The sequence below is a fragment of the Chlorocebus sabaeus genome, chromosome 26 (genome assembly GCF_047675955.1).
Source record: "Chlorocebus sabaeus isolate Y175 chromosome 26, mChlSab1.0.hap1, whole genome shotgun sequence".
Classification (NCBI taxonomy): domain Eukaryota; kingdom Metazoa; phylum Chordata; class Mammalia; order Primates; family Cercopithecidae; genus Chlorocebus; species Chlorocebus sabaeus.
The window spans coordinates 29,820,030-29,845,331 of NC_132929.1; the positions used below are offsets into that span (position 1 = coordinate 29,820,030).

At 36.1% G+C, this 25,302-nt stretch overlaps 1 protein-coding gene across 1 annotated transcript in view; it reads left to right on the top strand.

Moving 5' to 3' along the window:
- Window positions 1-25,302, top strand: part of UNC13C (unc-13 homolog C) — a 624,577-nt gene that overhangs the window by 215,351 nt on the left and 383,924 nt on the right. The window contains exons 4-7 of the mRNA XM_008016541.3: window positions 6,029-6,107; window positions 7,425-7,430; window positions 8,612-8,683; window positions 21,183-21,402. Of these exons, the coding sequence (XP_008014732.3) occupies window positions 6,029-6,107; window positions 7,425-7,430; window positions 8,612-8,683; window positions 21,183-21,402 (377 nt within the window). The remainder of the gene's footprint in view (window positions 1-6,028; window positions 6,108-7,424; window positions 7,431-8,611; window positions 8,684-21,182; window positions 21,403-25,302) is intronic.

A 25,302-nucleotide genomic window follows, 5' to 3' on the forward strand; every position in this document is an offset into this window, starting at 1 on the left:
CTGCCTGTTGTTGCTTTCTGCTGTGACAGGACAGCATTGAGTTCCAATGTTCCAATGCAAAGTCGCACAGTTACTGCACTCTCCCTCCCTCAAGCACTCAGATTCTGTCTCCATGCCATGTGGTCACTGCCAAGGGATCAGTGAGGGGTGGCATCAGTAATTATACACTTTCATTCTGATGCTCTCCAGAGCCTCTTTTAGTGATATAAGTTAAAACCAAATATTATGATTGCTCACCTGATTTTTCGTTCTGATGAAGGTGCTTTTTTGTGTGGATATTTGTTCAATTTGATATTCCTGTGGAGAGGATGATTGCTAGAGGCTTCTATTCAGCCATGTTGCTCCACTTCCTTGAAAGCTGAGTCTTTTTTTTAATCACGTTACCATTTGTTTATTATTATTTTTAAATGATTGTAATAATTGTACATACTTATGTACAACATTATGTTTTGAAGTATATTTACATTGTGAAATGGCAAAATCTAGCTGGTGAACACGTGTTATCTCAGATAGTTATATTTATGGGGTGAGTACACTTAACATCCACTCTCTTAACATTTTTCCAGAATACAGTACATTGTTATGAACTATATTCACCCTATTTACAATAGATCTCTTAAACTTACTCCTCCTGTGTAAATTTTCTGTATCTTTTGATCAATATTTCCCGAACCTCCCCTTCCCTGCCATCCACCTCTTGTAACTACCACTCTATTCCCTAGTTCTGAAATCAACTTTTTTAGGTTGCACATGTGATCGAGATCGTGTGGTATTTGTGTTTCTATGGATGGCTTATTTCAGTTAACATCATGTCCTTCAGGTTCGTCCATTGTCACAAATGGCAGGATTTTATTTTTTTTAAGACTGACTGGTATTCTATTGTGTATATATACCACATTTTCTTTATCCATTAATCCACTGATAGACACTTAGGTTGATTTCATATCCTGGCTATATTGTGAATAATGTGGCAATAAATGTAGGAGTGAAGATATTTTTTCAACATATTGATTTCATTTTATTTGAATATACACCCATTGGTAGGAGTAACGAATTACATGGTAGTTCTGTTTTTAAGTTATTTGAGGAATCTACACCTTGTTTTCCACAATGGCTTATTAATTTACATTTCCACCAACAATGTGCAAAGGTCCCTTTTTCTCCATTTCATCACCTACACTTGTTACCTTTTATTATTTTTATGATAACCCTTGTATCACTTGTGAGATGATATTTCATTGTGGTTTAAGTTTGCATTTCACTAATAACTAGTGGTATTGTGTATTTTTTAATATCCTGCTTGATAGTTTTCACGTGATATTTTCCTGGTGTCTTCTCAAATTTCTTTTGCAATCTATATACATTCCATATGTTATTAGTCAATTTTGAGTGAAAATAATAATCTCTCCTTAATCAGTAAAATCAGTTTTTATTTTGTTTATCTAAAAATGAAGTGTCTTAAAATTACAGAACATATGTAATTTGTATACTCTATATTGCATTTATTTTATAACAAGACAATTAACTGAACCTGAGTCAAGGCATAGAGCAATATACTGTACATCTCAGATTTTATTAAATTCAGTGGACTCATTTAAATATTATGGAAAGAACTGAGAAACAAAAGAAAACCACTGAAAATATTTAAACTGTGTTGGCTAAGAGTGTATATTTTAAAAGTCTCGCTACAAAAAATAAATGAGGTGATAAGTGTGTGAATTAACTTGATTCAATCAGCCCACACTGCATACCTATATCAAAACATTACATTGTACCCCATAAATATGTATAGTTATATGTTAATTAAAGTATTAATAAAAACTTTATAATAGAGCTGATATTGAATTTGAGCATGCTTGATTTAGACTTTAAAATAATATCCATTTTGTTAATTTAATGTGATCATTGACTTTCCAAATATTTCCATGGATGTCTTCAGTTTTTTATCCCATCTGTAATGCCTGTAGTCTAATATGTCTGTTTTCCTAAGGAGAACACTTGAATAGTTGGAGAGGGGTCATTTGAGGAAGACTGAGGCTATTTTGTACAATGAAACAGGGTTGTGATCTGAAGATAACAGTCTTTCTGAAATACATTGAAAAAATATCCAAATGATGGCAAAACTGGTCCATGTGTCTTATTTCTTAACAAAATACTTATTGATTATTAAGAACATTAAGTTTGAGGTAAAATGATCCTGCAGTGGAAGTCAATCTCTGCAATATATTAGTTTCATTAAATATAAAATAATATTAATTGTAGACCTCAGTTTATATGAGTTTTAGAGATATAGGATATCCCAATCAGATAAGCAGTGGAGGACGGTAAGTAATAAACTGTGTGCTCACATCTGGGCACTGCCATTTCAGATCTAAATAGTGACCTTGGGTATGATTTTGAAGGATTCTATGTCTTCATTTTCTTATTATAAAATGAGATAAATAATTGTACCTATATCTGATATGATTTTTTAAACATACAATGAGTTAACATAAGTAAAGTGCTTAGAATAGTAAGTGCTCTGTAAATGTTGGGTACAAATATTAGCATTGTATCTGTCACCTAATAAGCACCAAAAAATATTAGTTATCCTTAGTGAGTTTTCTGTGTACAGTCAATGACATCTTAAAACAATAAACTATACCTGAAAGGGCTGAAATGAAACAACTTCTCTTTTTATCAGACCTTAACTTTAGAGTTACTTGTCTGCTATGGTCTGTTCTGATAACTTCATCTGACTTATTCTTCATCAAGCCTAGACAGTTTCTTCTGGATTTTAACTATTGCGCATGAACGTAACATCTTGCCTAGAAAGCCAATGATTTATTTATATATGAATATTTCCACTATTTACTAGTTTTTGTCACTTAATCTCTCCAAGATCGCTCCTGGCAAGAAGTCTCCCAATAAATATTACAAAAATAGTTTGCATTTATGTAGACCTTATCCATATGTAGCAAGTGCTTCTCTATTCATGCGGTGAGGTCAGTAAGGTAGACATTTTCAAAGTCATGGTTTACAATAAAATTTTATGTTGCTTGAGGGATAGGCTTATCAAGGCTTCTTGTAGTAATGATGAAAATCTAAAAGTAAAAAGAAACAACCAGAGAAGGCTATGTTTAGAGGCTGTGAAGGTTAAGAAAGTGATTGTATTGTCTTGCAATTTTCCAGATTATAAAATGTAAGTTCAGTGAAATTCAGTGGCAAACTCAAAAGAGGCAGAGATGAATTTTGTATACATGTCTGCTCACTTGGGCTTGTTATACTGCAGTGCTCATGTTTGTCCTAGGTCCTTGGATATCTCTGCTCTGATGAGACAAGCATAGGAGTGAAGTGTCAGGCCTGATAATGCACATGCTTATAACTGATTTCCAAATTTGTGGGTAAATAAGGTTGGTTCACAATTTTTGGGTGTGCTTTGAAAATTTGAATGACGTTCCATGGAAAGGAAACCTAAAAGAAATAATGATTACTGATAAAAGAAAATATACAACTCATTTATGTAACACTTTGCAGTTTATAAATCACTTTCTCAACCATCATCTGAATTGAATGTGTTTCTTTACATAGCTGTGAAAGTTGCATTATTTAGAAGTCAAAACATTTCAAAAATACTTGAAGGTTTATAGTTAACATGATTAATAGGTACTGTAGTGGGAAAATGTTTATTCATGCATGTTTTAGTTCATTATTGATACTGTTTACAGAGGAGAGAAAGTAGAAACTACTTGGAATGACAGCCTAATAATGGAGCACATGAAACTGGAAGAATCCTTCTAGGTACCCATTCACTTAGCCTTTTTCCATGTATTTGATGTTTTGAATGTGAAAGGGTCAAGTATGAATTGGCAGGGGGTGGGAAGGAATATGGAAAGATGACAGGAGGGAAGCAAGAAGTTATTGATGGAGTAGTGCTGTGTAGGCTGAAGGTGGGGCTTAAGAAAAAAGTTTATCATTCTTTTCTACTCTGCAGTTTCTTGACATTCAAAAGAGTATGTCACCAATGGTTCTTTCTTGTGATGTACATTCTCAAACTTTGACTCTGTGACTACCACAACCCTTCACCTAGAGAGTGCCAATTGTCATTATTCTGGGCAATGGGGGAAATCATATTAGCTACTTTATCATAGAATTAGTGGAGAAAAGGGTCTTTTAAATGTCACCTTTCTCCCTGAACACATTCTCTTCTGTTCTTTTCTTCTCTCTTTTCTTTCATCTTTCTTGACCTCTGCTCCACACGTATTCTATTTCTTTATGATCAAAAGTAAGGGGGGACATTTAGTTGAAGTGCACAACTCTGAAAATAATGTGTTCATCCTTGACATCTTTCTTACACATTTGCAAAGGTTTTAATATTTCACACTTACTGCATTTGATCCTCACTTCCAAGCATATGTTATGGCATGATTACTATGCATTTGTTAATTCATTTTCTCTTTATTACTACTTTGTTTTTTTTTTCCTATTGACATGAGTTTGATGATACATTTAGTGACTTGTTCAAGACTACCATGTTAGTAGTAGTGGATACCTGAAGAGTGTTGGAGTTAGGATCATGACTACTAAGAAAAATCCAATAAGACTAAGTTTCCTTATATTAAGCTAAGCAGCAAGAACAGAGAGGGCATCTCTCTGCTGGTGGAAAACTGGACTATAAAATGCTATTAATCTATCATGAGCCTTTGTAGCCTGTTGCAATGACAGAGACACCTAGCTATAGCCCAGGGGCATGAACTGTGTTGCTCATGGTGAATAAGCTGACCGTGGGCAAGAGGTCAGCAAGGGGTTTTGTAGTTCAAGTAAGCATAAGGAGAAGCTATCATCAGTAATATTAGCATCTTGTTGGTTATATTAAATGACTGGATTTAATGCAATAAAAAGTCAAATTCAATGTATCAAACTCATTCTAAAGAAACACAGATTCGTGCCTCTTAGAAAATAATTTTAATTGCAAAATAATACATGCTTATTAAAAAACTGAACATTACCGAGTTTGTAACAGCGAGTTTTCTATTTCTCTCACCAAATCTCACTCCACAGAGGTAACTACAGTTACGGATTTTGTGATTATTCTTCTAGATATTTTCTGTGCATTCATAAACACACAAACACACACACACATATATATTACTAAGTGTATATATACTAAGTATATATACTATATGTATACACACACACTATATACACACACATATGTATTACTAAGTGTTTGTGTGTTTATATATTACTAAGTGTATATATGTGTGTGTATGTGTGTGTGTGTGAGTATACTAAACTTACTAATACGCAAACTTGCTTTTTCACTTAACATCTTATGAATATTTTTATCTATACTCACATATGTTTACCTATTTCACTTTAATTATTCTTCTCATTGATTCATTTAATCAATATACTATTGATGAACATGTAAATAACCTAGCTTTTATTGTTATTATTTCAAAGATGCAATAAATATCCCTCTACAACTACTTATTTTAATTCTGTGCATTTACCTGTAGGATGAATTCAGATAAGCAGAACTTGTGGTATAATGGTAATTCCCAATATCTTAAATATGTCCATGACTCCTTGAGACATTTTTCTGGAGTTTAATTTGTGAAGCGGAAGCACACAATAACTGGTATTTTTATAATGAAGGTAATTTATTTAGCACCACAGCCAGACCAAATTGCACCAAAAATGGTTTGGTTCTGTTTTCTCCTGGAGGTAAGAAGTTCCACAGATCTTACATGGTGATTCTTGTCTCTGTGATACTAACAGAAAATAGTGTGTCCATCCAGGTCATGTGTATCTTAAAATTTCAACTATCCAAGAAGATGAGTGGTCAGCAATTGTGGTAGCTACAGTCTTTCTTCCTCACTCAACAAAGTCCTAGACGCTTGTATCTTTGCAGCTTTGTGAATTATTTGAAAACTATGGTATCCCTGTCATCTTTTTCACAGACTTTATACCATGAACAGTGGATGTTTTTCTTATAATACATCATTTTACCCATTGAAATTATTGGTTTTATTTTCTCTTTCAGGGCAGGAGGTGGACTTTACGGTATTGACAGCATGCCAGATCTCCGCAGAAAAAAGACTTTGCCTATTGTCCGAGATGTGGTAAGTTACAGCTGTTTACTTCTCTTTGATTGCATGTGTGTCTGTGTTTTTTTTTTCTTGCCAAAATGTAATATCCTTCTCATTCACTGTCTAGTCTGTAAATATTTCATGGAATAAAAGTATATGAGGCCAGATGCTACCTGCTGTTATATTTATTATTATTTCTTTAAAATCTATTACTTGGAGGAAATAACTCAAACCTTTTGATAGCTTTTGATATAAGTGGAAATTATAATTAAGTTAATATGACCCTATAATTGGAGCAAAAAGAAATCACACAGCATGCCAAGCAAGCGAATAGGCTTTGATGTGTTTAGTGTTATGAATGATCAGAAGTTTAATTCACAACACTTGAGGCTTTATTTAAACTTCTTCACCTTAACACAGTGAACCTGAATACTTTACAAAGCAAGCAGATAACATTAATCAATTCTTTATTTTATTATATTAAAGTCAATTCTTGCTAAATTAATAAGCTCTTTTATTTAAAGAAAATCGTGGTTCACTTTGGGAGGCCAAGGTGGGTGGATCACGAGGTCAGGAGATCGAGACCATCCTGGCTAACACGGTGAAACCCCGTCTCTACTAAAAATACAAAAAATTAGCCGGGCGTGGTGGCGGGCGCCTGTAGTCTCAGCTACTCGGGAGGCTGAGGCAGGAGAATGGCATGAACCCAGGAGGTGGAGCTTGCGGTGAGCTGAGATCATGCCACTGCACTCCAGCCTGGGTGACAGAGCGAGACTCCATCTCAAAAATAAAAATAAAAAAGAAAAGAAAACCATGGTTTGCAAGTCATTAACATCATTATTACTTCTGATCATGACTCTGAATAAATCTGTTTCCTATATTGAAATATGCTGCCGCCACCTTGATAAATGCAAAGAATTGACCATGGCCTGTATTAGATTGTTTAAAAAAAAAAAATCATGAAAAAGTGTCTCTTCTGTCATCCAAAATGTCTTCACATTTTATACGCCTATTTTTAATATTATATGTGATATGAAAAATGTATTTCCCCCATAAAAAAGTAAATTTTTTTCAGCAACAATTACATAATTTTTTATATCAGTAATTTTTAATTTTGCTAAGAAAGGCTTCATCTGAAGGCCACCACTTTAGTTTTAAAATATGATCCTGACTGAAAAGGTCTTATACTGGAAAGTATAACATGTCAGTACATTTAGCTCAGATTTCTGTCCTTACTGTGTGAAAATAATTGCAAAGTGTTAGGCTAATTTAATATTGTTGTACTCTTTTCCTACCTTTCATGTGTCTAACTATTTACACTTTGTTTCCTCTCACTTCTGGAATCTTCAGGCCATGGTAAGTGCTTTTCTATTTATTTAATTAATATTTTGCAGTCTTCTCAAACATACATTGCATTTACTCATGGGGTAAAAGAGGGCAAGATGGAGAAATGAAAAGACAGACGTACAAGAATAAGAAGTTTGTTCTACAAGAATTTAACATCTTGTTCATTTCTGAAAGAGAAAATTATGTATACAACAGGTGCAAACACAGACCAAAATAGGATACAAATGTAGTTTTAGGGAATATGTTTTTCAGAGATGAAAGATTTTCTTGGGTAAACTCTTGGAGGTAATTCTCCAAGGTAAATGTGGAGATGAGTGGAGAGTGACATTCTTGCTCAGGTGTAGGCTGAATTTTATTTGAGTTAATGACTTTGCAACCCTGAGGAGATACGTATATAACCAGTTGGGTCTTGGGCGATCAAGAATGCGCTATTCCACAATGACGTCCCTTTGCTCCTAATGGGATAGCAGTTTTAATATTCCCATATGGAACTTCTGATTTCCAACATTCACTATAGCACTGCTGAGTTTCTTGTAATTCATATATTTTGGGTAGGAGTAGGTAGTGGTGGTTATGGTTCTATTTTATATGGTGAGGAAACTGAAGGGACTTGAGTCTTATTTAAGATCACCCAAGTTACCAGCATCAAGTGAAAAAAATGAATCTGGATATAAAAATTCTCAGCAAATTAAATGGGCACTTAGAAAAAATATCTTGAATAGATATGGAAGAATGTTCTGGGGAACTATGAACAACTCAAGAACCATCTAATACTAATAATGATTAAGCGCCATCACCAAAGTCAGGCTGGCTGTCTTCCAATGGTTATGTATTCTGAATGAATATATCACAACCACCTTGGGGAATAAGAAAGTTTGAGAAGCCTCTCACTAGCCTGAGGTGCTTGAGGGGGCTAGTCATCTTGAGGCTGGTTGTCTTGCCTTTCTGGGCCTCACTTTCATCATCTATAAAATGTAGGGGCAGGGTTGATGAGCTGTGGGACCTTTCCAGTTTTAATATTGTATGAGTCCATATTCTTTGTGAATCGACTGATTATCAAAATGGCAGGTCCTTACTAACTAAACTATGAACAGCGATAGCTGATATTCTTGCGTTTTCACCTTCTGCTGAGCAGTATATGCATGTCAACCTCCCTATGTATTAATAAGTCATAATTCTGTTTGTTTTAGACCCTGGCTGCCAGGAAATCTGGACTCTCCCTGGCTATGGTGATTAGGACATCCCTAAATAATGAGGAACTGGTAAGTACAATGTCCATTACTAACTAGATATTCCTCATAACCACAAGGGAGAAACCGTTCTGTTTGAGCTACTCATCTGTGATGTTTAGTCCAATGTTCCAGAAATAACTGGGAGCGTGAGGAGAGCCTGACTTCAAACAAACTTCCTCAGGGCATCAGCCAATCATTTTCTTCTCCTCAAATACGCACGAACCTCCCTATCTTGACAAATGCTGTTCAATTCTAACATGGCTTCCCTCTTATTCTCCCTGTGGAAAAGTCCCACTGATTTTCACATAGTTTAAGTTTTGCCTCTTTTACGAGGTTTTCCCCAAATATCTTCCTCTCTTCCAGCTGAATGATTAGTTTCCTCTTCAGGGCTTTTATAGCATTATTTATTTATTTATTTATTTATTTATTTATTTATTTATTTTTTGAGACGGAGTCTCGCTCTGTTGCCAGGCTGGAGTGCCGTGACCCATCTTGGCTCACTGCAACCTCTGCCTCCTGGGTTAAAGGGATTCCCCTGCCTCAGCCTCCCTAGTAGCTGGGACTACAGGTGCATGCTACCAGCTAATTTTTGTATTTTTAGTAGAGATGGGGTTTCACCATGTTGGCCAGGATGGTCTCCATCTCTTGACCTTGTGATCTGCCTGCCTTGGCCTCCCAAAGTGCTGGGATTACAGGCATGAGCCACCGCACCCGGCCCTTTAATAGCATTTAATCATGACCTCCCTATTGTCATATGATTACAAGTGAAGTCAGCTTGGTATGAGTCCCATCTGTGCCACTTAATGAGAATTATTATCTCCCACAAGTTATGTTACTTCTTCAAGCTTGAGTTCTCTCATCTACACAGTGAGGTGACAAGGAAACTGAGAGGATTAAGGAAGTAGATATATGCTTAACATTCAGCATAGCTTAACAATTAGTAAACATAGTAAACAATACCTATGCGCTTCTGTTTTATTATTTTAATTACAATTATTTCGATTATTTTGCAGACACCTTTTCTTTTAGACTCTGATATCCTTGAGGGTAGCACTATAAGTTGTTTGTTGTTCTTGTTAAATGTTTCTACCACTATTGCTTAGCACACTGTCTGACATGAGGTAGATGTTTGTAAATTCTGATTGCATGAAAGAACCACGCTGATTAGAAGATACAAGTAGGCTATAAATATTTAGGTCAGGGATTCTTAAATCTGGCTCACTGAAACACTTGAGGGAGCTTTAAAACATACAGTGCTGGGGTCTTATTCTCAGCCACTCTGATTTAATTGGCTTCAGGTATAGTTTGGGTCAAAGGGATTTTTTTAAAAATCCTTGTGTTTTGTGCCTGGCATGTTCTGTTCTGGTAAATGTGTCTTGCACACTCTACTGGGGATTTACTTGAGACAATTTATCTGTGTCTCTCCCTACACTTGGAAACTGATATATCCTACCTCCCCAATTTTAGCAACTTTGTCATTCTTATAGAATAAAAATTCTGCCAAAAATATTATATTACTCATTTTGACTTTCTATAACTTAACATCTAAACACCATTTTTATGTCTATATTTCTCATTCCCTTCCTTCTTCTTTCTCTCATTGTCATCTTTCATCCAAATGTCAGTCTTTCCTGGGTTTTTCCATTAGCAAGTTCTCCTACCCAGTATGTATCAGTAAAACAAAGCATAGTCATTTGATTATCTGGAGGCTACAACAAGTTGATGCATTTTCTATTGTGCCACAGGAGAAAAAATGTAATTGCATTCTCCGTTTATTATTCTTTCTTTCTCCTCACTCTTTTTATGTGTTTATTTTTTGCAGACAGAGTCTGGCTCTGTCATCCAGGCTGGAGTGTGGTGGTATGGTCATAGCTCACTGCAGTCTCAGTCTCCAGAGCTCACATGATCCTCTGGCCTCTGCCTTCTAGATAGTTGAGGCTACAGGCATGTGCCACCACACTCAGCTAGTATTTTTAATTTTAGTTTTTAGAGACAGGGTCTTGCTATGTTGCCCAGGCTGGTCTCAAACTCCTGGGCTCAAGCAATTCTTCCACCTCCCAAAGTGCTGGGATTACAGACGTAAGCCACCATAGCCCCCACTTCCTTATTCTTATCCATTAGGTTTATGTTGCCATGTAATATTAGGAGTATAGTTTAGGCATAAGACAAAGCAGACATCCTCTGGTGTGGAGAAAGCTGCATATTGCTTGCTGAATCTCAAAGCATCTAGTCTTTTTTTTTTTGAGTAAATAATACATGCTGAAGAATTTTATTGATAAACTTCTACAGTGTTCGTTTCCTATGTTTTAAAACATGGTATTTGACTTGTACTATTTCCTTTGACATTAGTATTTGAACTAATTCCTTTCACAAGTTAACAGGAAAGCATAGAAATTAGTGGAATGTGGAATGCTACTGTATATTCTGAGTCCTGAATAGAGAACATATCTTCAATTTAAGGTTAAATCAGCTATTGATCTGCTTTTCAACAACTTAATAATATCACCTTTACTCCTTTAGTTTCAGAAGACCTCAGTAAAAAACTCTGCGTTGGTGTTGAATGGATGAACAGAATCCATCCATTCCCTCTCAAATTCATAAAGCTCATTTCCCTGGGACTCGTGCCTCAAAAAGTAAATAAACTATGACCTCTGTACAACAGGCATATTAAATGTCACTCTTGACGAGCTGTCACATTCAGTCATTACACAGGCAACTAACATAAATGCTGGAACAAATAATTTGCACTCCTTGGTGCTGAAAATCTTCCTAGGCACACTTGAAAAAAAGCATAAAATATTTGCTTGTGTATGAAGGGAAATGGCTTGGTGATATGGAAAACAACAAATGGTACCACTTCTATTTTAATTAAAGAAATGTACAGTTTGAAGCTCAGTCATCTCTTCCAAGGACAGAACAGAGTCTAATGCCTGATGCAGGATGACAGTGGGTCACCTAGCACTGCCTCCTCCGCTAACGCTCTGCTGGCCATGGGTGAAGCATCACCAGTGCCTCCATCCATCACCAACTGCACCTTACCCACAAGGCGCTATTAGGACTGATCGAGAATCTCAGCTCAATAAGCTGTTAAGGATTATGATTTCAGAAAATTTCCATCTAGCTTCGTAACATAGGAAGGACCAACCAATCTAGTATCTAAATACCATAGCAGTAGTCTTCCTGGCACTCCACTATCCATGTCTGTGCTAGTTTCACAGATTGATAATTTCTTAGGTGTGAACCTGACAGTGGGGCAATCAAAGTAGATCCATTCGGTAATTCAATACATGCTTATCGACTGTCTGCTATGTGTCAGGGGTTGTTTCAGACTGGAAATAGAGTAGGCAACAACTCAGCCAAAAATCTCTACTTTCATGAGGCTTACCAGACAGTGGGCGGAGGACTGAGATACTTAATTTTGTATCCACTGTTGCTACAAGTCACATGGAAGCTTCTAGTAGGCAAGAGCGTTTAAACCAAGATAGTCTCAGATGAGGTTTATGGGAAACCAGGTAGAGGGAGGAATGAAAATCACCAAGCATAAGAGGGATCCTGGAGCCCTGTTGGTTCTGTCTGGGTTGAAGGGAGTGTTGAGGCTGGAAGGCTTCTAGGAAGTGTCCGTTCTCAGTAAGGGAAAGTTTGTCTAGGATTCAGACTTAGTGAAAGGGACTGGCAAGGACTAGATGAGAGGTAATCAGGAGATCAAACCTGAGCCCTATTTCTAGCCTGACACTAGAAAGATAAAATGGAAGGAGAAAGCTGCTCAGGACACCTCTCTGAGACTTCAACTTCAACCAGAGCTGTAGGCTTACAGCACACCCAGGTACTTCAGACCCCTACTCAGGAACAGGAACCCTTTCAGGCCACCTGGATAAGTTTTGAAGTGAAAGGGGCCTGAATTAGAATCTCGACCCCACCTCTCACTAGCTTTGACTACTTGTTTCTTCTCAATATTCTGCACCTTCCTGAGACGACTTGGCTTCATCAATAAAATGAAAGTAATAAAAGTTACCTCACAGTTTGTGAGAATTAAAAGAAATAGCTTATGTAGAAAGCCCTTTGTTTAGTCAAACCTTCCCATTCCTCCTTTTCTCTTTACACAGTGGCTGGCATGGCAGGTGGCCATCAGCACAGTAGGGCAGGAACTTGTGATCGGGTCTGCAGAATACATGCTGAATCTAATGCCTCCCTGCCCTCTTTGCACCTGAGGGTCAATTTCCTTTCCAGGAAGTACTGACATGGAAGCCAGCAATAATGACACCAAAATAAAAATTATTTCTTGTCTACAAGTATTGCTATTGGTTCCGTTATTCTTCATAAGCGTGGACTTTGGCTTGAGATCCAATGTTGGTCCAGCTCCACAATTTACCTGCTGTGGGACCTGGGGCAAGTTATGGAAATTCTCATGTCCTTGATTTTCTTATATGTTTACTAATTATATCATATTTTTGCATCTACTTTGCATCATAAGGTAAAAATGGCTATGTTTTTCTGTGTCCTTGAACAATTTTGCCGTCAATATTAAACTAGCTTAATAAGATAAGCGGGGGAGATTTCTTTTTTTTCCTTCTCTGGGATGTTTTCTATAAAATAAGTTCTGTATCTTGAAGGACGGGCAAAGCTTGTCCTCCAAAACCACCTGGATATGGTAGTTATTTTTTTAGAGTAATTTTTTGACTATCGAAGCAACTTTTTTAATATAGTGATTATGTTCCTTAAGCATTCATTCTTGAGTTAGGCTAGACAATTTTTACTTTTTTCAGTACGTTGTCTTGTTTTTCTAATTTTTGAATTTAATATCAAATTGTTTATATAATTATATCATAATTTGTATAAAAATGTGTGCCATTTTATCCTATTATTATTTATTTGTATTTTCTCTCTCTTTTGTAAACTCAAAACTGCAGGAAATTTCTCTGACTTTGCTTTGTTGACTCCATTTATCTCTTTGTTTTTTATTTCATTTATTGATGCTCTTGTCATTTTTAGTTTTTTTTTAAATTCTTTGTATTCACCCCAAAACTACTTTTCTAAGTTATAGAGTTGAACATAAAGCTATTGATTTTAATGGTTCTTATTAACTATCCTATATACACAAAGTAATATTTAAAACATAAGTGGAGAAAATAAATAATAATAATCATCATCATCATCTAATCATGTATCCATTTTTGAGGCATAAGTGCATACTAAAAGTTAATTTTGTTATTAACTATTTTTCACCACACAATTTCCCATGGTTCCCTCACTGACTTTCTTGTTTACATAAAAAGACAGTAACATGGGATCTGTTTATAGGAATGGTCAGCCCCTGCCTCACCTTTGTTTTCTAAAATCCTAAACATTCTTCTTCTCTTTTTTTTCCTTCAACTTTTGTTTTAAGTTCTGGGATACATGTGCATGATGTGCTGGCATACATGTGCAGGATGTGCTTGTTACACAGGTGTGCCATGGTGGTTTGCTGCACAGATCAACCCATCACCTTGGTATTAAGCCCAGCATCTATTCGTTTTTGTTCCTGATACTCTCCCTCCTCCCACTCCCACTCCTGACAGACCCCATTGTGTGTCATTCCCCGCCACATGTCCGTGTGTTCTCATCCTTCAGCTCCCACTAGTAAGTAAGAACATGTGGGGCCTGGTTTTCTGTTCCTGCATTAGTTTGCGGTGGATGATGGTTTCCAGCTGCATCCATGTCCCTACAAAGGACACAATCTCATTCCTTTTTATGGCTGTATAGTATTTCATGGTGTATATGTAGTACGTTTTCTTTATCCAGTCTATCACTGATGGACATTTGGGTTGATTCCATGTCTTCGCTATTGTGAATAGTGCTGCAATGAACATACGCATGCATGTATCTTTACAACAGAATGATTTACATTCCTTTGGGTGTATACCCAGTGATGGGATTGCTGGGTCAAGTGGTATTTCTGCCTCTAGATCTCTGAGGAATCTGTCTTCTACAATGATTGAACTAATTTAATTCCCACCAACAGTGTAAAAGCATTCCTTTTTCTCTGCAACCATACCAGCATCTGTTGTTTCTTGACTTTTTAATAATTGCCATTCTGACTGGCATGAGAAAGCATCTAATTGTGGTTTCAATTTGCATTTTTCTAATGATCAGTGATGTTGAGCTTCTTTTCATGTTTTTCTGACTGCATAAGAGTCTTCTTTTGAGAAATTTATGTTCAAGTCCTTTGCCCACTTTTTAATGAGGTTTCTTTCTTTTTTTTTTTTCTTGTAAATTTGTTTAAGTTCCTTATAGATCTTGGATATTAGACCTTTGTCAGACAGATAGATTGCTAAAATTTTCTCCATTCTGTAGGTTGCATGTTTGCTCTTATGTTAGTTTCTTTTGCTGCAGAGAAGCTATTTAGTTAAATTATATCCCATTAGTCAATTTCTGCTTTTGTTGCAATTGCTTTTGGCATTTTTGTCATGAAATCTTTGCCCATCACTATGTCCTGAATGGTACTGCCTAGATTTTCTTCTAGAGTTTTTTTAGTTTTGGGGCTTTATATTTAAGTCTTTAATCCATCCTGAGTTAATTTTTGTATATGATATAAGCAAGTGGTCCAGTTTCAGTTTTCTGCATATGGCTAGCCAGTTCTCTAGCACCACTTATTAAATAGGGAATCCTTTCCTCATTACTTGTTTTTGCCAGGTTTTGTGAGATGGTTGAAGGTGCATGGTCTTGTTTCTTATTTCTCTATTCAATTTCATTGGTCTATTTTTCTGTTCTTATACCAGTACCATGCTGTTTTGACTACTGTATCCTTGTAGTATAGTTTCAAGGTGGGTAGGGTGATGCCTACAACTTTGTTATTTTTACTTAGGATTGTCTTGGCTATTCAGGCTCTTTTTGGTCCCATACAAATTTTAAAATAGTTTCTTCTAATTCTGTGAAAAATGTTCATGGTAGTTTAATGGGAGTAGCATTGAATCTATAAATTACTTTGGGCAGTATGGCCATTTTCACAATATTGATTCTTCCTATCCATGAGTATGGAATGTTTTTTTGATTTGTTTCCTTCTAATTTCCTTGAGCAGTAGTTTGTAGTTCTCCTTGAAGAGGTCTTTCCCTTCTTTTGTTAGTGTATCACTAGTTATTTTATTCTTTTTGTAGCAGTTGTGAATGGGGATTTGTTCATAACTTGACTCTCTGTCTGCCTGTTGTTGGTGTATAGAGATGCTAGTCATTTTTGCATGTTGATTTTGTATCCTCAGAGTTTACTGAAGTTACTGATAAACTTAAGCTTTTGGACTGAGACAATGGAATTTTCTAGATATAGGATGATATCCTCTGCAAAAATAATTTGACTTCCTCTCTTCCTATTTGAATATACTTTCTTTCTTTCTCTTGCCCAATATCCCTGGCCAGAACTTCTAATACTATGTTGAATAGGAGTGGTAAGAGAGGGCATCCTTGTCTTATGCTGGTTTTAAACTCGTAAGAATGCAGTCTCCACCCCAAGTAGTAAATATTAGACTTCCCACATTAAAATGGCTAAAGTTTCCCCCAGTGGAGAAATCCATATTATTTTTAGTTTCATGTATTTATCAAATTAATTATCTCATACCACCCACATCCCTTGTATACATTTTTATTGAAAGTTTGAATTGGGAAAAAAGAACATTTATAGTACATAAAAAATCTATCATATTTTGTTTTCAGATTATGTTCTGTGTCATAACAAAGGGCTTATGCTATATTGTGCTCTCCTTGAATTAAGGAATCATCTACATTTGCATTGTTCTGCCCTCTTTCTTTGGACTCACCCCATAAGTTTCTTAGAACGATGTTAATTTATATCTGTTATAAAGCAATAGAAGTGAAAGAAAACTACTTACATTCTCACATAGATAGGAATATAACTTTTAGTCTTCGTTTGTACTTTCTGCTACAAAAAAAATTACCTGAATAATTTTAGCTTCTACAGTCAATCAATCTTATAGGATGATTACTTAGATGAGCAATCAGCACTGAAATTATGTCTGTTTTTATACTCAGGATTTTATCCTAGCATTGCTCTGTCTTCACGTTTATAAAAAATTTCAAAAATCATATTGTACCTAATGTTTGCTCTGCAAAAAATTCTGATGCTTTTGTCCAGAAACAATAACATTTGTACTTTACAGAAGAGCAAACATATTTTTTCTAAAAAATATACATCAAGTATATTAAAAATGCCTCAAAACAAGGAGCATATTTTGTCTTGAAAGTATCAAAATGTGACATTTGGGGGGTATAGGAAAGGTGTGGCTTACATAATCTCATGAGGAGGATTATTTCCTCCACAGGACGAGGAGGAAAATAGAACTTCATAGGTTAGTCACTGGTTAACACAGAAAGGAAAAAGGAGAGAAATAATGTGGCAAATTGAGGCAGACAAGCTTTGTTCCTGTTATAATTATTAACAGTTGGTAGATTAGAATATTGATGGTCTGAAAACACTAGTCATTGCTCTTGGCAGGAAGCCTGATTCCTTTATATCTCAGGCTCATTTTAGTTTCCTCAGGTAGTGATGAATAGAAAAGGCAATTCATTTCCTTCCAGTGTCCTAATTGTTCCAAAAGTGATATATTAGTGCAACTTACTTTAAATGTATTTGTTGGAGAAGAAAGTTCTAACAAAATATTTGTCTAGGGTATAGTCTATATATTGTACTTGCCTACAAAGGCTTATCAGAATGTGAAAACATTCCTTACTCATTTCTACAGGTTAACAAGATGTCTATACACAGCAGAAAAAAATTGCCTTCTTTGTTGGAATCACTTAAGCAATGTGAAAATAATGTTTTTTTTTTCTAATCGCAAGAGTATTACATCCTGTCTCTATATAAAAAAGAATACGAGAAGGATATGTATCAAATAATGCCTAACTTTAAAAGGCTAAATTGAATATTTGTATTATTTATATTAGTGTCTTTCTGCTTTATAAATTATTTTTACAATGAGCATGCATTTTATTATAATCTTAAAATACATATTTTTAGGAAAATATATTTTTGTTGTAGAAGATTTGAAAAGTTGTAGAAGATTTGTAAAGTCAAGAAACACTTAAAATAGATTAGGAGCTGCTGAGAACACATGGACACAGAGGGGAACAACACACACTGCAGCCTGTCGGAGGGTGGGGGTGGGAGGAGGGAGAGCAGCAGGGAGAATAGCTAATGGATGCTGGGCTTAATACCTGGGTGGTGGGATGATCTGTGCAGCAAACCACCATGGCACATGTTTACTTATGTAACCTGCACATCCTGCACATGTATCCCTGTACTTAAAATAAAATTTGGAAATTTAAAAAATTAAATAGATTAGCAGCAAGTCACTCATTTTGCCATATCCCACTGTCCTTGGGTCCTAATTCTAGTAACTAGATTTTTGCTTGTTCTAGGGACCTCCATATGTCTGATTCCAAGTTGTTCACCTAGGCCAGAGACCCTCTCTTGATAACAAACTCAGTTCCATCCTTCAGCTCTTACCTGTAGCTGATGATGAATCTGCCTGCCCTAAATGTTACTTTTTTTTCTTTTTCAATGGTTTTTCATCCCTTCAGTCTGATTCCTAATGGCAAACTACAGACTTCATTCGCTTCCATTAATGGCACATTTTGGGGTTTCCCCTTGTTTTCCTCTGCCATGCTTTTATTTAGTGCTTCTTGCTCTTTTCACCTTATTCCACACAAAAACCCACACTTTTTCCTTCTTATAATCTTATTTCATCTTGCCTGATTTTGCTGCCAAGAAAACAGCTTTCTCCAAGATGCATTAGCACCCTGAAATACCAGAATCCCCTATTATGAGATTATTTGTGTATGATTTTCCTACCTATTTCATGTTCCTAAACTATCAACTCAGAATATACTTTGCTGAAAAAAGAATGGTTTTGTATGGCATTTATTTTAGAGTAATTTGCAGCTTTGATAAATACATGCCCATACCCCCGAAAGTCAAGAATGAAAAGGACTCATCATTCCCTAAAGTGTTGAGCCCTTATTAGAGGGGATAGATACCCTCTGGTAGGTTGTCTAATGTTTAATGTTTTTCTCTAACTTTAATAACTTTTAAATATTGGCATTTATTTCAGTGCCCCATTCAATTGCTTTTCAATGGGCTGTCTAGTAAATGTTTCATGTTTCTTATTTTCAGAAATTAGCTTTACTCTCCCTTTGCAAGAAATGAATTACGGCTCCTTAGCCAAACCAAACAAAACATTTTAATGAAATTTGCTCGGCTGTTTATTCAGAACTTTTACTTGTTTTCCTCCAGTCTGTTTAATTTTTTAGCAGGGTTATTTCTTTTCATTACTCCTACTATAACCTATGGACTTAGAGTACTGACTATATATCACTCGACTTCAGTAAAACAAAGTGGACATAGGGAATTAGATCATATATATTAATCATTTACTTATTCTTGAAATATGTGAATAAGTTCATGTTCAAAAACAACCTTATTCCCAACTCTACTTTCTATATTTATGCAAGGTACATTACTTACTTTTCTTGTGTTCATTAGCAGACTCTGTTTTATTCCCACTCAGTATTGCATGTAATTAGAATATTATTCTATTTTTATTTTTTTTCCGTTAAAACAAATGAGTTGCCTGATGCAACTGCAAGTATATAAATTAATTCCCTTCCTAATTTTTCTTCTAGACCACAAATGCTACATTACACACACAAACACACACAGCCCCTCAGCCCAATTAGAACAGGAGACTCTGTCTGTGGGTAGCTAATGAAAAATCTGTTATGCCAAGGATTATTTCATTTGTTTTAATGATAGTGAAGATACTCACTATGCTAGGTATTAAAGAGGAGGCAAAGGTGAATAATACATGCTTCTAATTCTCAAAGAACTCTTAACAGTTCTTTATAAGACATCTTCATTATGAAATGAAGCCAGGAGATTTACTTGTTTCAGACACTCTTTATTGAAAGGTGATGGATCCAGTTGTTCTATCTGAATAAACCCTAATATTAGGGTCTTCCACTTGAGTGATGCCCAAATTTGACCATACTGCTGCTCTGTAGACTCACTTGAAGTATAAAGAGCTCTGGATTGACCAGTCCCTTATCTAATAGCAAGGATGAATCTAACCATTCAAACTTAGAAACATTTTTACTGAGGCTTCATTCCCTGGTAGGGGACCTCCCAGTACCATTACCAAACATATTCTGGGAAAACACAGAGTGAGAGTAATATAATAATAAAGGGAAATATGCTATTACCGTACTGTGGAATTGAAAGTTAGTCGTTTCAACACTGTGGGAAAATATTCTGAAATGAGATTTGAGGATAATTAATGCAAAATATAAATGCTTCCCTTCTAGTGTGACTTATCAGCTAGGCTCCTACAGGGTTTATGTAAATATCCATTCATTATGCATCAGGCAGTTGTGTGAAATTATCTGTAAATGTAAACTCTGAGAGTGCTGGTCTTTCTCTCAGGAAGTCACCTGCTTTGTGGGATATGAGAAGTGTAGAAAAGGACTCATGTAACCAATTCTCTTTTCTATTGGCCTGTGTTTATTGTTGGTGGTGGTTTTTTTTTTTTTTTTTAATCCAGCATCCATATTAAGTATTTATTTGGTGTTTTGAAGCCTATAGACTACTTCTGTTATCATTATATAATTTGATCTTCAAAGTAATAGCATTTTAAGCAGAGCAGAGGAGGAGAGTGAGTCTTAGAGCCCTTACATCTCTCTGTAGATTACAAGATTCATAAGTGGCAGAACGTTTATTCATTAAAAGAAATGTACCTCTACTATGTTCCAGGGACAGTGATAAGCTGTTTAGGCACTAAGAAGGAAAACATGGAAGACAGTTCCTGCTTATAGAGGCCCCTTTTAAATATCACGTGGTTGGGCCTAGGAGAACTCAGATCTCCCAGCTACTTGTCCAATAGATTTTTTTCACCTCACTTATCATTAGAGAGTCCTTCCATGTGCTATTAGAAACTATTTCCTTTTAAAATATAAATCATCATGGGAGAGTGCCTCATTTGACCTTATCTACTACTGATGCTTTCTTATGAATTAGGTGATAAGATCCTTCCCAGGTGATAGGTGCTGAAAGCAAATTTCCTGCAGATTGAATGACAGAAGCATTCCGTGGGGCTGAGGAGGGGTGAAGTATCAGGGAGGACAAGGGAGTCAGGAAATAACCACCTGAGTAGAAAGTAAAAGAGGTGTGGGGTTTATAGCATAGCAGGGACTTAGACATCCTCAAGTCATTAGATCTGTGTGCTGCTGGGAAAGAAGCTGCAGACACTGGAGCCCAGTCCAGTCTGGAAGATTAGGGAGTTCTTTGTATACAGATAACTGAATCGGGCCCTAAAACATTGAGAGAATAAGTTAGCAGAGTTATTATGTTTACTGTCATGACTCGAATCAGTGATCAAGGGGATCTCTCAAAATAGCATTTTCAGAGAAAAGTGATAAAATGATTCGTTTTACTATGAAACAATTCAAATCCACTGACTTGGCGGTACACTGGTAACTTCTCTCATGTTCACAGAAAATGCACGTCTTCAAGAAGACCTTGCAGGCATTGATCTACCCTATGTCTTCTACCACCCCACACAATTTTGAGGTCTGGACAGCTACCACGCCCACCTACTGTTATGAGTGTGAAGGGCTCCTGTGGGGCATTGCAAGGCAAGGCATGAAGTGTCTGGAGTGTGGAGTGAAATGCCACGAAAAGTGTCAGGACCTGCTAAACGCTGACTGCTTGCAGAGTGAGTACTTGGTTTGGCTGACAAAGTGGTAGGCAGAGCCTGCCTTATTCCATCTGTTTCATGTTAAATCACTTCAACTCTTGCCGGTTGTCAACAAATCCTACCCGCTCCCCTCCCACCACTTACACAAAGACACACCATAATGTCCATCAAATCATAGTTGATGATGCAGTCTAACGGTGTTGAGCTAGGCGCTGTTAGAATCCTCAGGGTGAGTACCTGGAGTGAAATTGCACTCTCATCCAGTATAAACCTTCAAAGTGACTTCCTATCTATTTTCTTACTCATACATCATAATAGCTCCATGAGGTAAGTGGGAATATGTAAAATCAGGTTCCCCAAACAGGGCTCAAGACGTGCTCCTGCATTGGCAGCAACTGGAATTCTTTTTTCAAGCCTATCTGGTGCCTGTCTGGCAGGATCCATGTCCTTCTACAGTTCCTGCACAGGCCTTGGAAATGGGATGTCTTCAGTTTGACTGTCAACAACAAATGTAACTTACCAGATATGTGACTTTGAGAAAATATTTTTACTTCTTGAGGCTTTATTTTTCTCCACTCTATGGGCAGAAATAACGAAATTTACCTTAGAAGGTTATTGGAAAGGCTAAATGTAATAGTCTCTGCTAAGAGCCTGGAACATGGTAGATGCTCAATAAATATTAATGACTTTCCATCCTTTCACACTCTTGAATGAGTACATGCCACTTTGATTTTTATACGTTACCTTAAATTTTTTATTTCCAAAAAAATCCTTTATTTGCTACTTTAGGTCTAGAAATGCTGATGCATCACATTCTAAAATACACATAATTGACTTTTCACTACTCTATTTATTGGGTAGTGTTGCTTAAAAATTGCCAAAAAATTGCATTTCAACATGATGTTCATTTGCAAATCATATTTTTTTCACATCTAAATATTGTGCCCTCTATTTATTGTTTATATGGATGTAGTCAATGTAAGATATATAGATAGCTTGACACTGAAGGGAGGGGAAGAGGAAAATGTGAAAGATTAAATCAGAATTGCTGTCACAGCTGACTTGTAGTCACGATCATATACATTCTAAAGTTTTCTCTACCTGATTAGTTTTCTCCATACAAGGTCAGATCAGATTGAGGCTATGTTAATGGTAACAAGTGCTTTTTTTTAAAGCAAAACAAGTGGTATTCTTTCTTTGAAAAATAAAAAGTATAGTTAAGAATAAATATTTTAAAGGAAGGGGGATTGACTTGATATTACTCATTGAATTTACATGCAAAATCTCATAATCCAATTAATAGTCAGCCCAATTGTTTAAAAAGTGAATTGTGTACAGGCATCTTAAGAAATAAGCATATTAGGGCAATGACATTTAAGAAAATAGAAAACACACTGTCATCTAAAAAAAAATGGCTTAAATTCCTTAGAGAAAAAAATGATGCTGCTCATACTTAAGAAATGAATTCGTTCTTCTAGTCTTTCAGAAAGGACAGATGCTAGCCATTCATTAAACTTTAGAAACATGTTCATAATCTATTTCCACTTCTCAAAACATTTATTATTTCATATTTGTTAAATAAATTATGCAATTCAAATATTCTTTGACATTCATTAAAATGTACATGTAAATTGGAAGAATCAAAAATAGTGAAGAACAATGAAGGTGGGTATGCATGTCCCAGGGAGGGTTTTTTTTTTTTTTTTTGGTTAGGATTATTATTTTATTTATTTATTTTTTATTATACTTTAAGTTCTAGGGTGCATGTGCACAATGTGCAGGTTTGTTACATAGGTATACATGTGCCATGTTGGTGTGCTGCACCTATTAACTTGTCATTTACATTAGGTATATCTCCTAATGCTATCCCTCCCCTCTCCTCTCCCCACAATAGGACCCGGTGTGTGATGATCCAATTCCTGTGTCCAAGTGATCTCATTGTTCAGTTCCCACCTATGAGTGAGAACATGCGGTGTTTGGTTTTCTGTTCTTGTGATAGTTTGCTGAGAATGATGATTTCCAGCTGCATCCATGTCCCTACAAAGGACATGAACTCATCCTTTTTTATGACTGCATAGTATTCCATGGTGTATATGTGCCACATTTTCTTAATCCAGTCTGTCGCTGATGGACATTTGGGTTGATTCCAAGTCTTTGCTACTGTGAATAGTGCCGCAATAAACATACGGGTGCATGTGTCTTTATAGCAACATGACCTATAATCCTTTGGGTATATCCCCAGTAATGGGATGACTGGGTCAAGTGGTATTTCTAGTTCTAGATCCTTGAGGAATCACCACACTGTTTTCCACAATGGTCAAACTAGTTTACAGTCCCACCAACAGTGTAAAAGTGTTCCTATTTCTCCACATCCTCTCCAGCACCTGTTGTTTCCTGATTTTTTAATGATTGCCATTCTAACTGGTGTGAGATGGTATCTCATTGTGGTTTTGATTTGCATTTCTCTGATGGCAAGTAATGATGAACATTTTTTCATGTGTCTGTTGGCTGTATGAATGTCTTCTTTTGAGAAGTGTCTGTTCATATCCTTTGCCTACTTTTTGATGGGGTCGTTTGCTTTTTTCTTGTAAATTTGATTGAGTTATTTATAGGTTCTGGATATTAGCCCTTTGTCAGATGAGTAGATTTCAAAAATTTTCTCCCATTCTGTAGGTTGCCTGTTTACTCTGATGGTAGTTTCTTTTGCTGTGCAGAAGCTCTTTAGTTTAATTAGATCTCATTTGTCAATTTTGGCTTTCGTTGCCATTGCTTTTGGTGTTTTAGACATGAAGTCCTTGCCCATGCCTATGTCCTGAATGGTATTAGCTAGGTTTTCTTCTAGGGTTTTTATGGTTTTAGGTCTAACATTTAAGTCACTAATCCATCTTGAATTAATTTTTGTATAAGGAGTAAGGAAATGATCCAGTTTTAGCTTTCTGCTTGTGGCTAGCCAATTTTCTCAGCACCATTAATTAAATAGAGAATCCTTTCCCCATTTCTTGTTTTTGTCAGGTTTGTCAAAGATCAGATGGTTGTAGATGTGTGGTATTATTTCTGAGGGCTCTGTTCTGTTCTGTTGGTCTATATCTCTGTTTTGGTATCAGTACCATGCTGTTTTGGTTACTGTAGCCTTGTAGTATAGTTCAAAGTCAGGTAGCGTGATGCCTCCAGCTTTGTTCTTTTGGCTTAGGATTGTCTTGGCAATGCGGGCTCTTTTTTGGTTCCATATGAACTTTAAAGCAGTTTTTTCCAATTCTGTGAAGAAAGTCAATAGTAGCTTAATGGGGATGGCATTGAATCTATAAATTACCTTTGGCAGTATGGGCATTTTCACGATATTGATTCTTCCTATCCATGAGCATGGTATGTTCTTCCATTTGTTTGTGTCCTCTTTTATTTCACTGAGCAGTGGTTTGTAGTTCTCCTTGAAGAGGTCCTTCACATCCCTTGTAAGTTGGATTCCTAGGTATTTTATTCTATTTGAAACAATTGTGAATGGGAGTTCCCTCATGATTTGGCTCTCTGTTTGTTTGTTACTGATGTATAAGAATGCTTGTGATTTTTGCACATTGATTTTGTATCCTGAGACTTTGCTGAAGTTGCTTATCAGCTTAAGGAGATTTTGGGCTGAGATGATGGGGTTTTCTAAATATACAATCATGTCATCTGCCAACAGGGACAATTTGACTTCTTCTTTTCCTAACTGAATACGCTTGATTTATTTTTCTTGCCTGATTGCCCTAACCAGAACTTCCAACACTATGTTGAATAGGAGTGGTGAGAGAGGGCATCCCTGTGTGCCAGTTTTCAAAGAGAATGCTTCCAGTTTCTGCCCATTCAGTATGATATTGGCTGTGGGTTTGTCATAAATAGCTCTTATTATTTTGTGATACATTCCATCAATACCGAATTTATTGA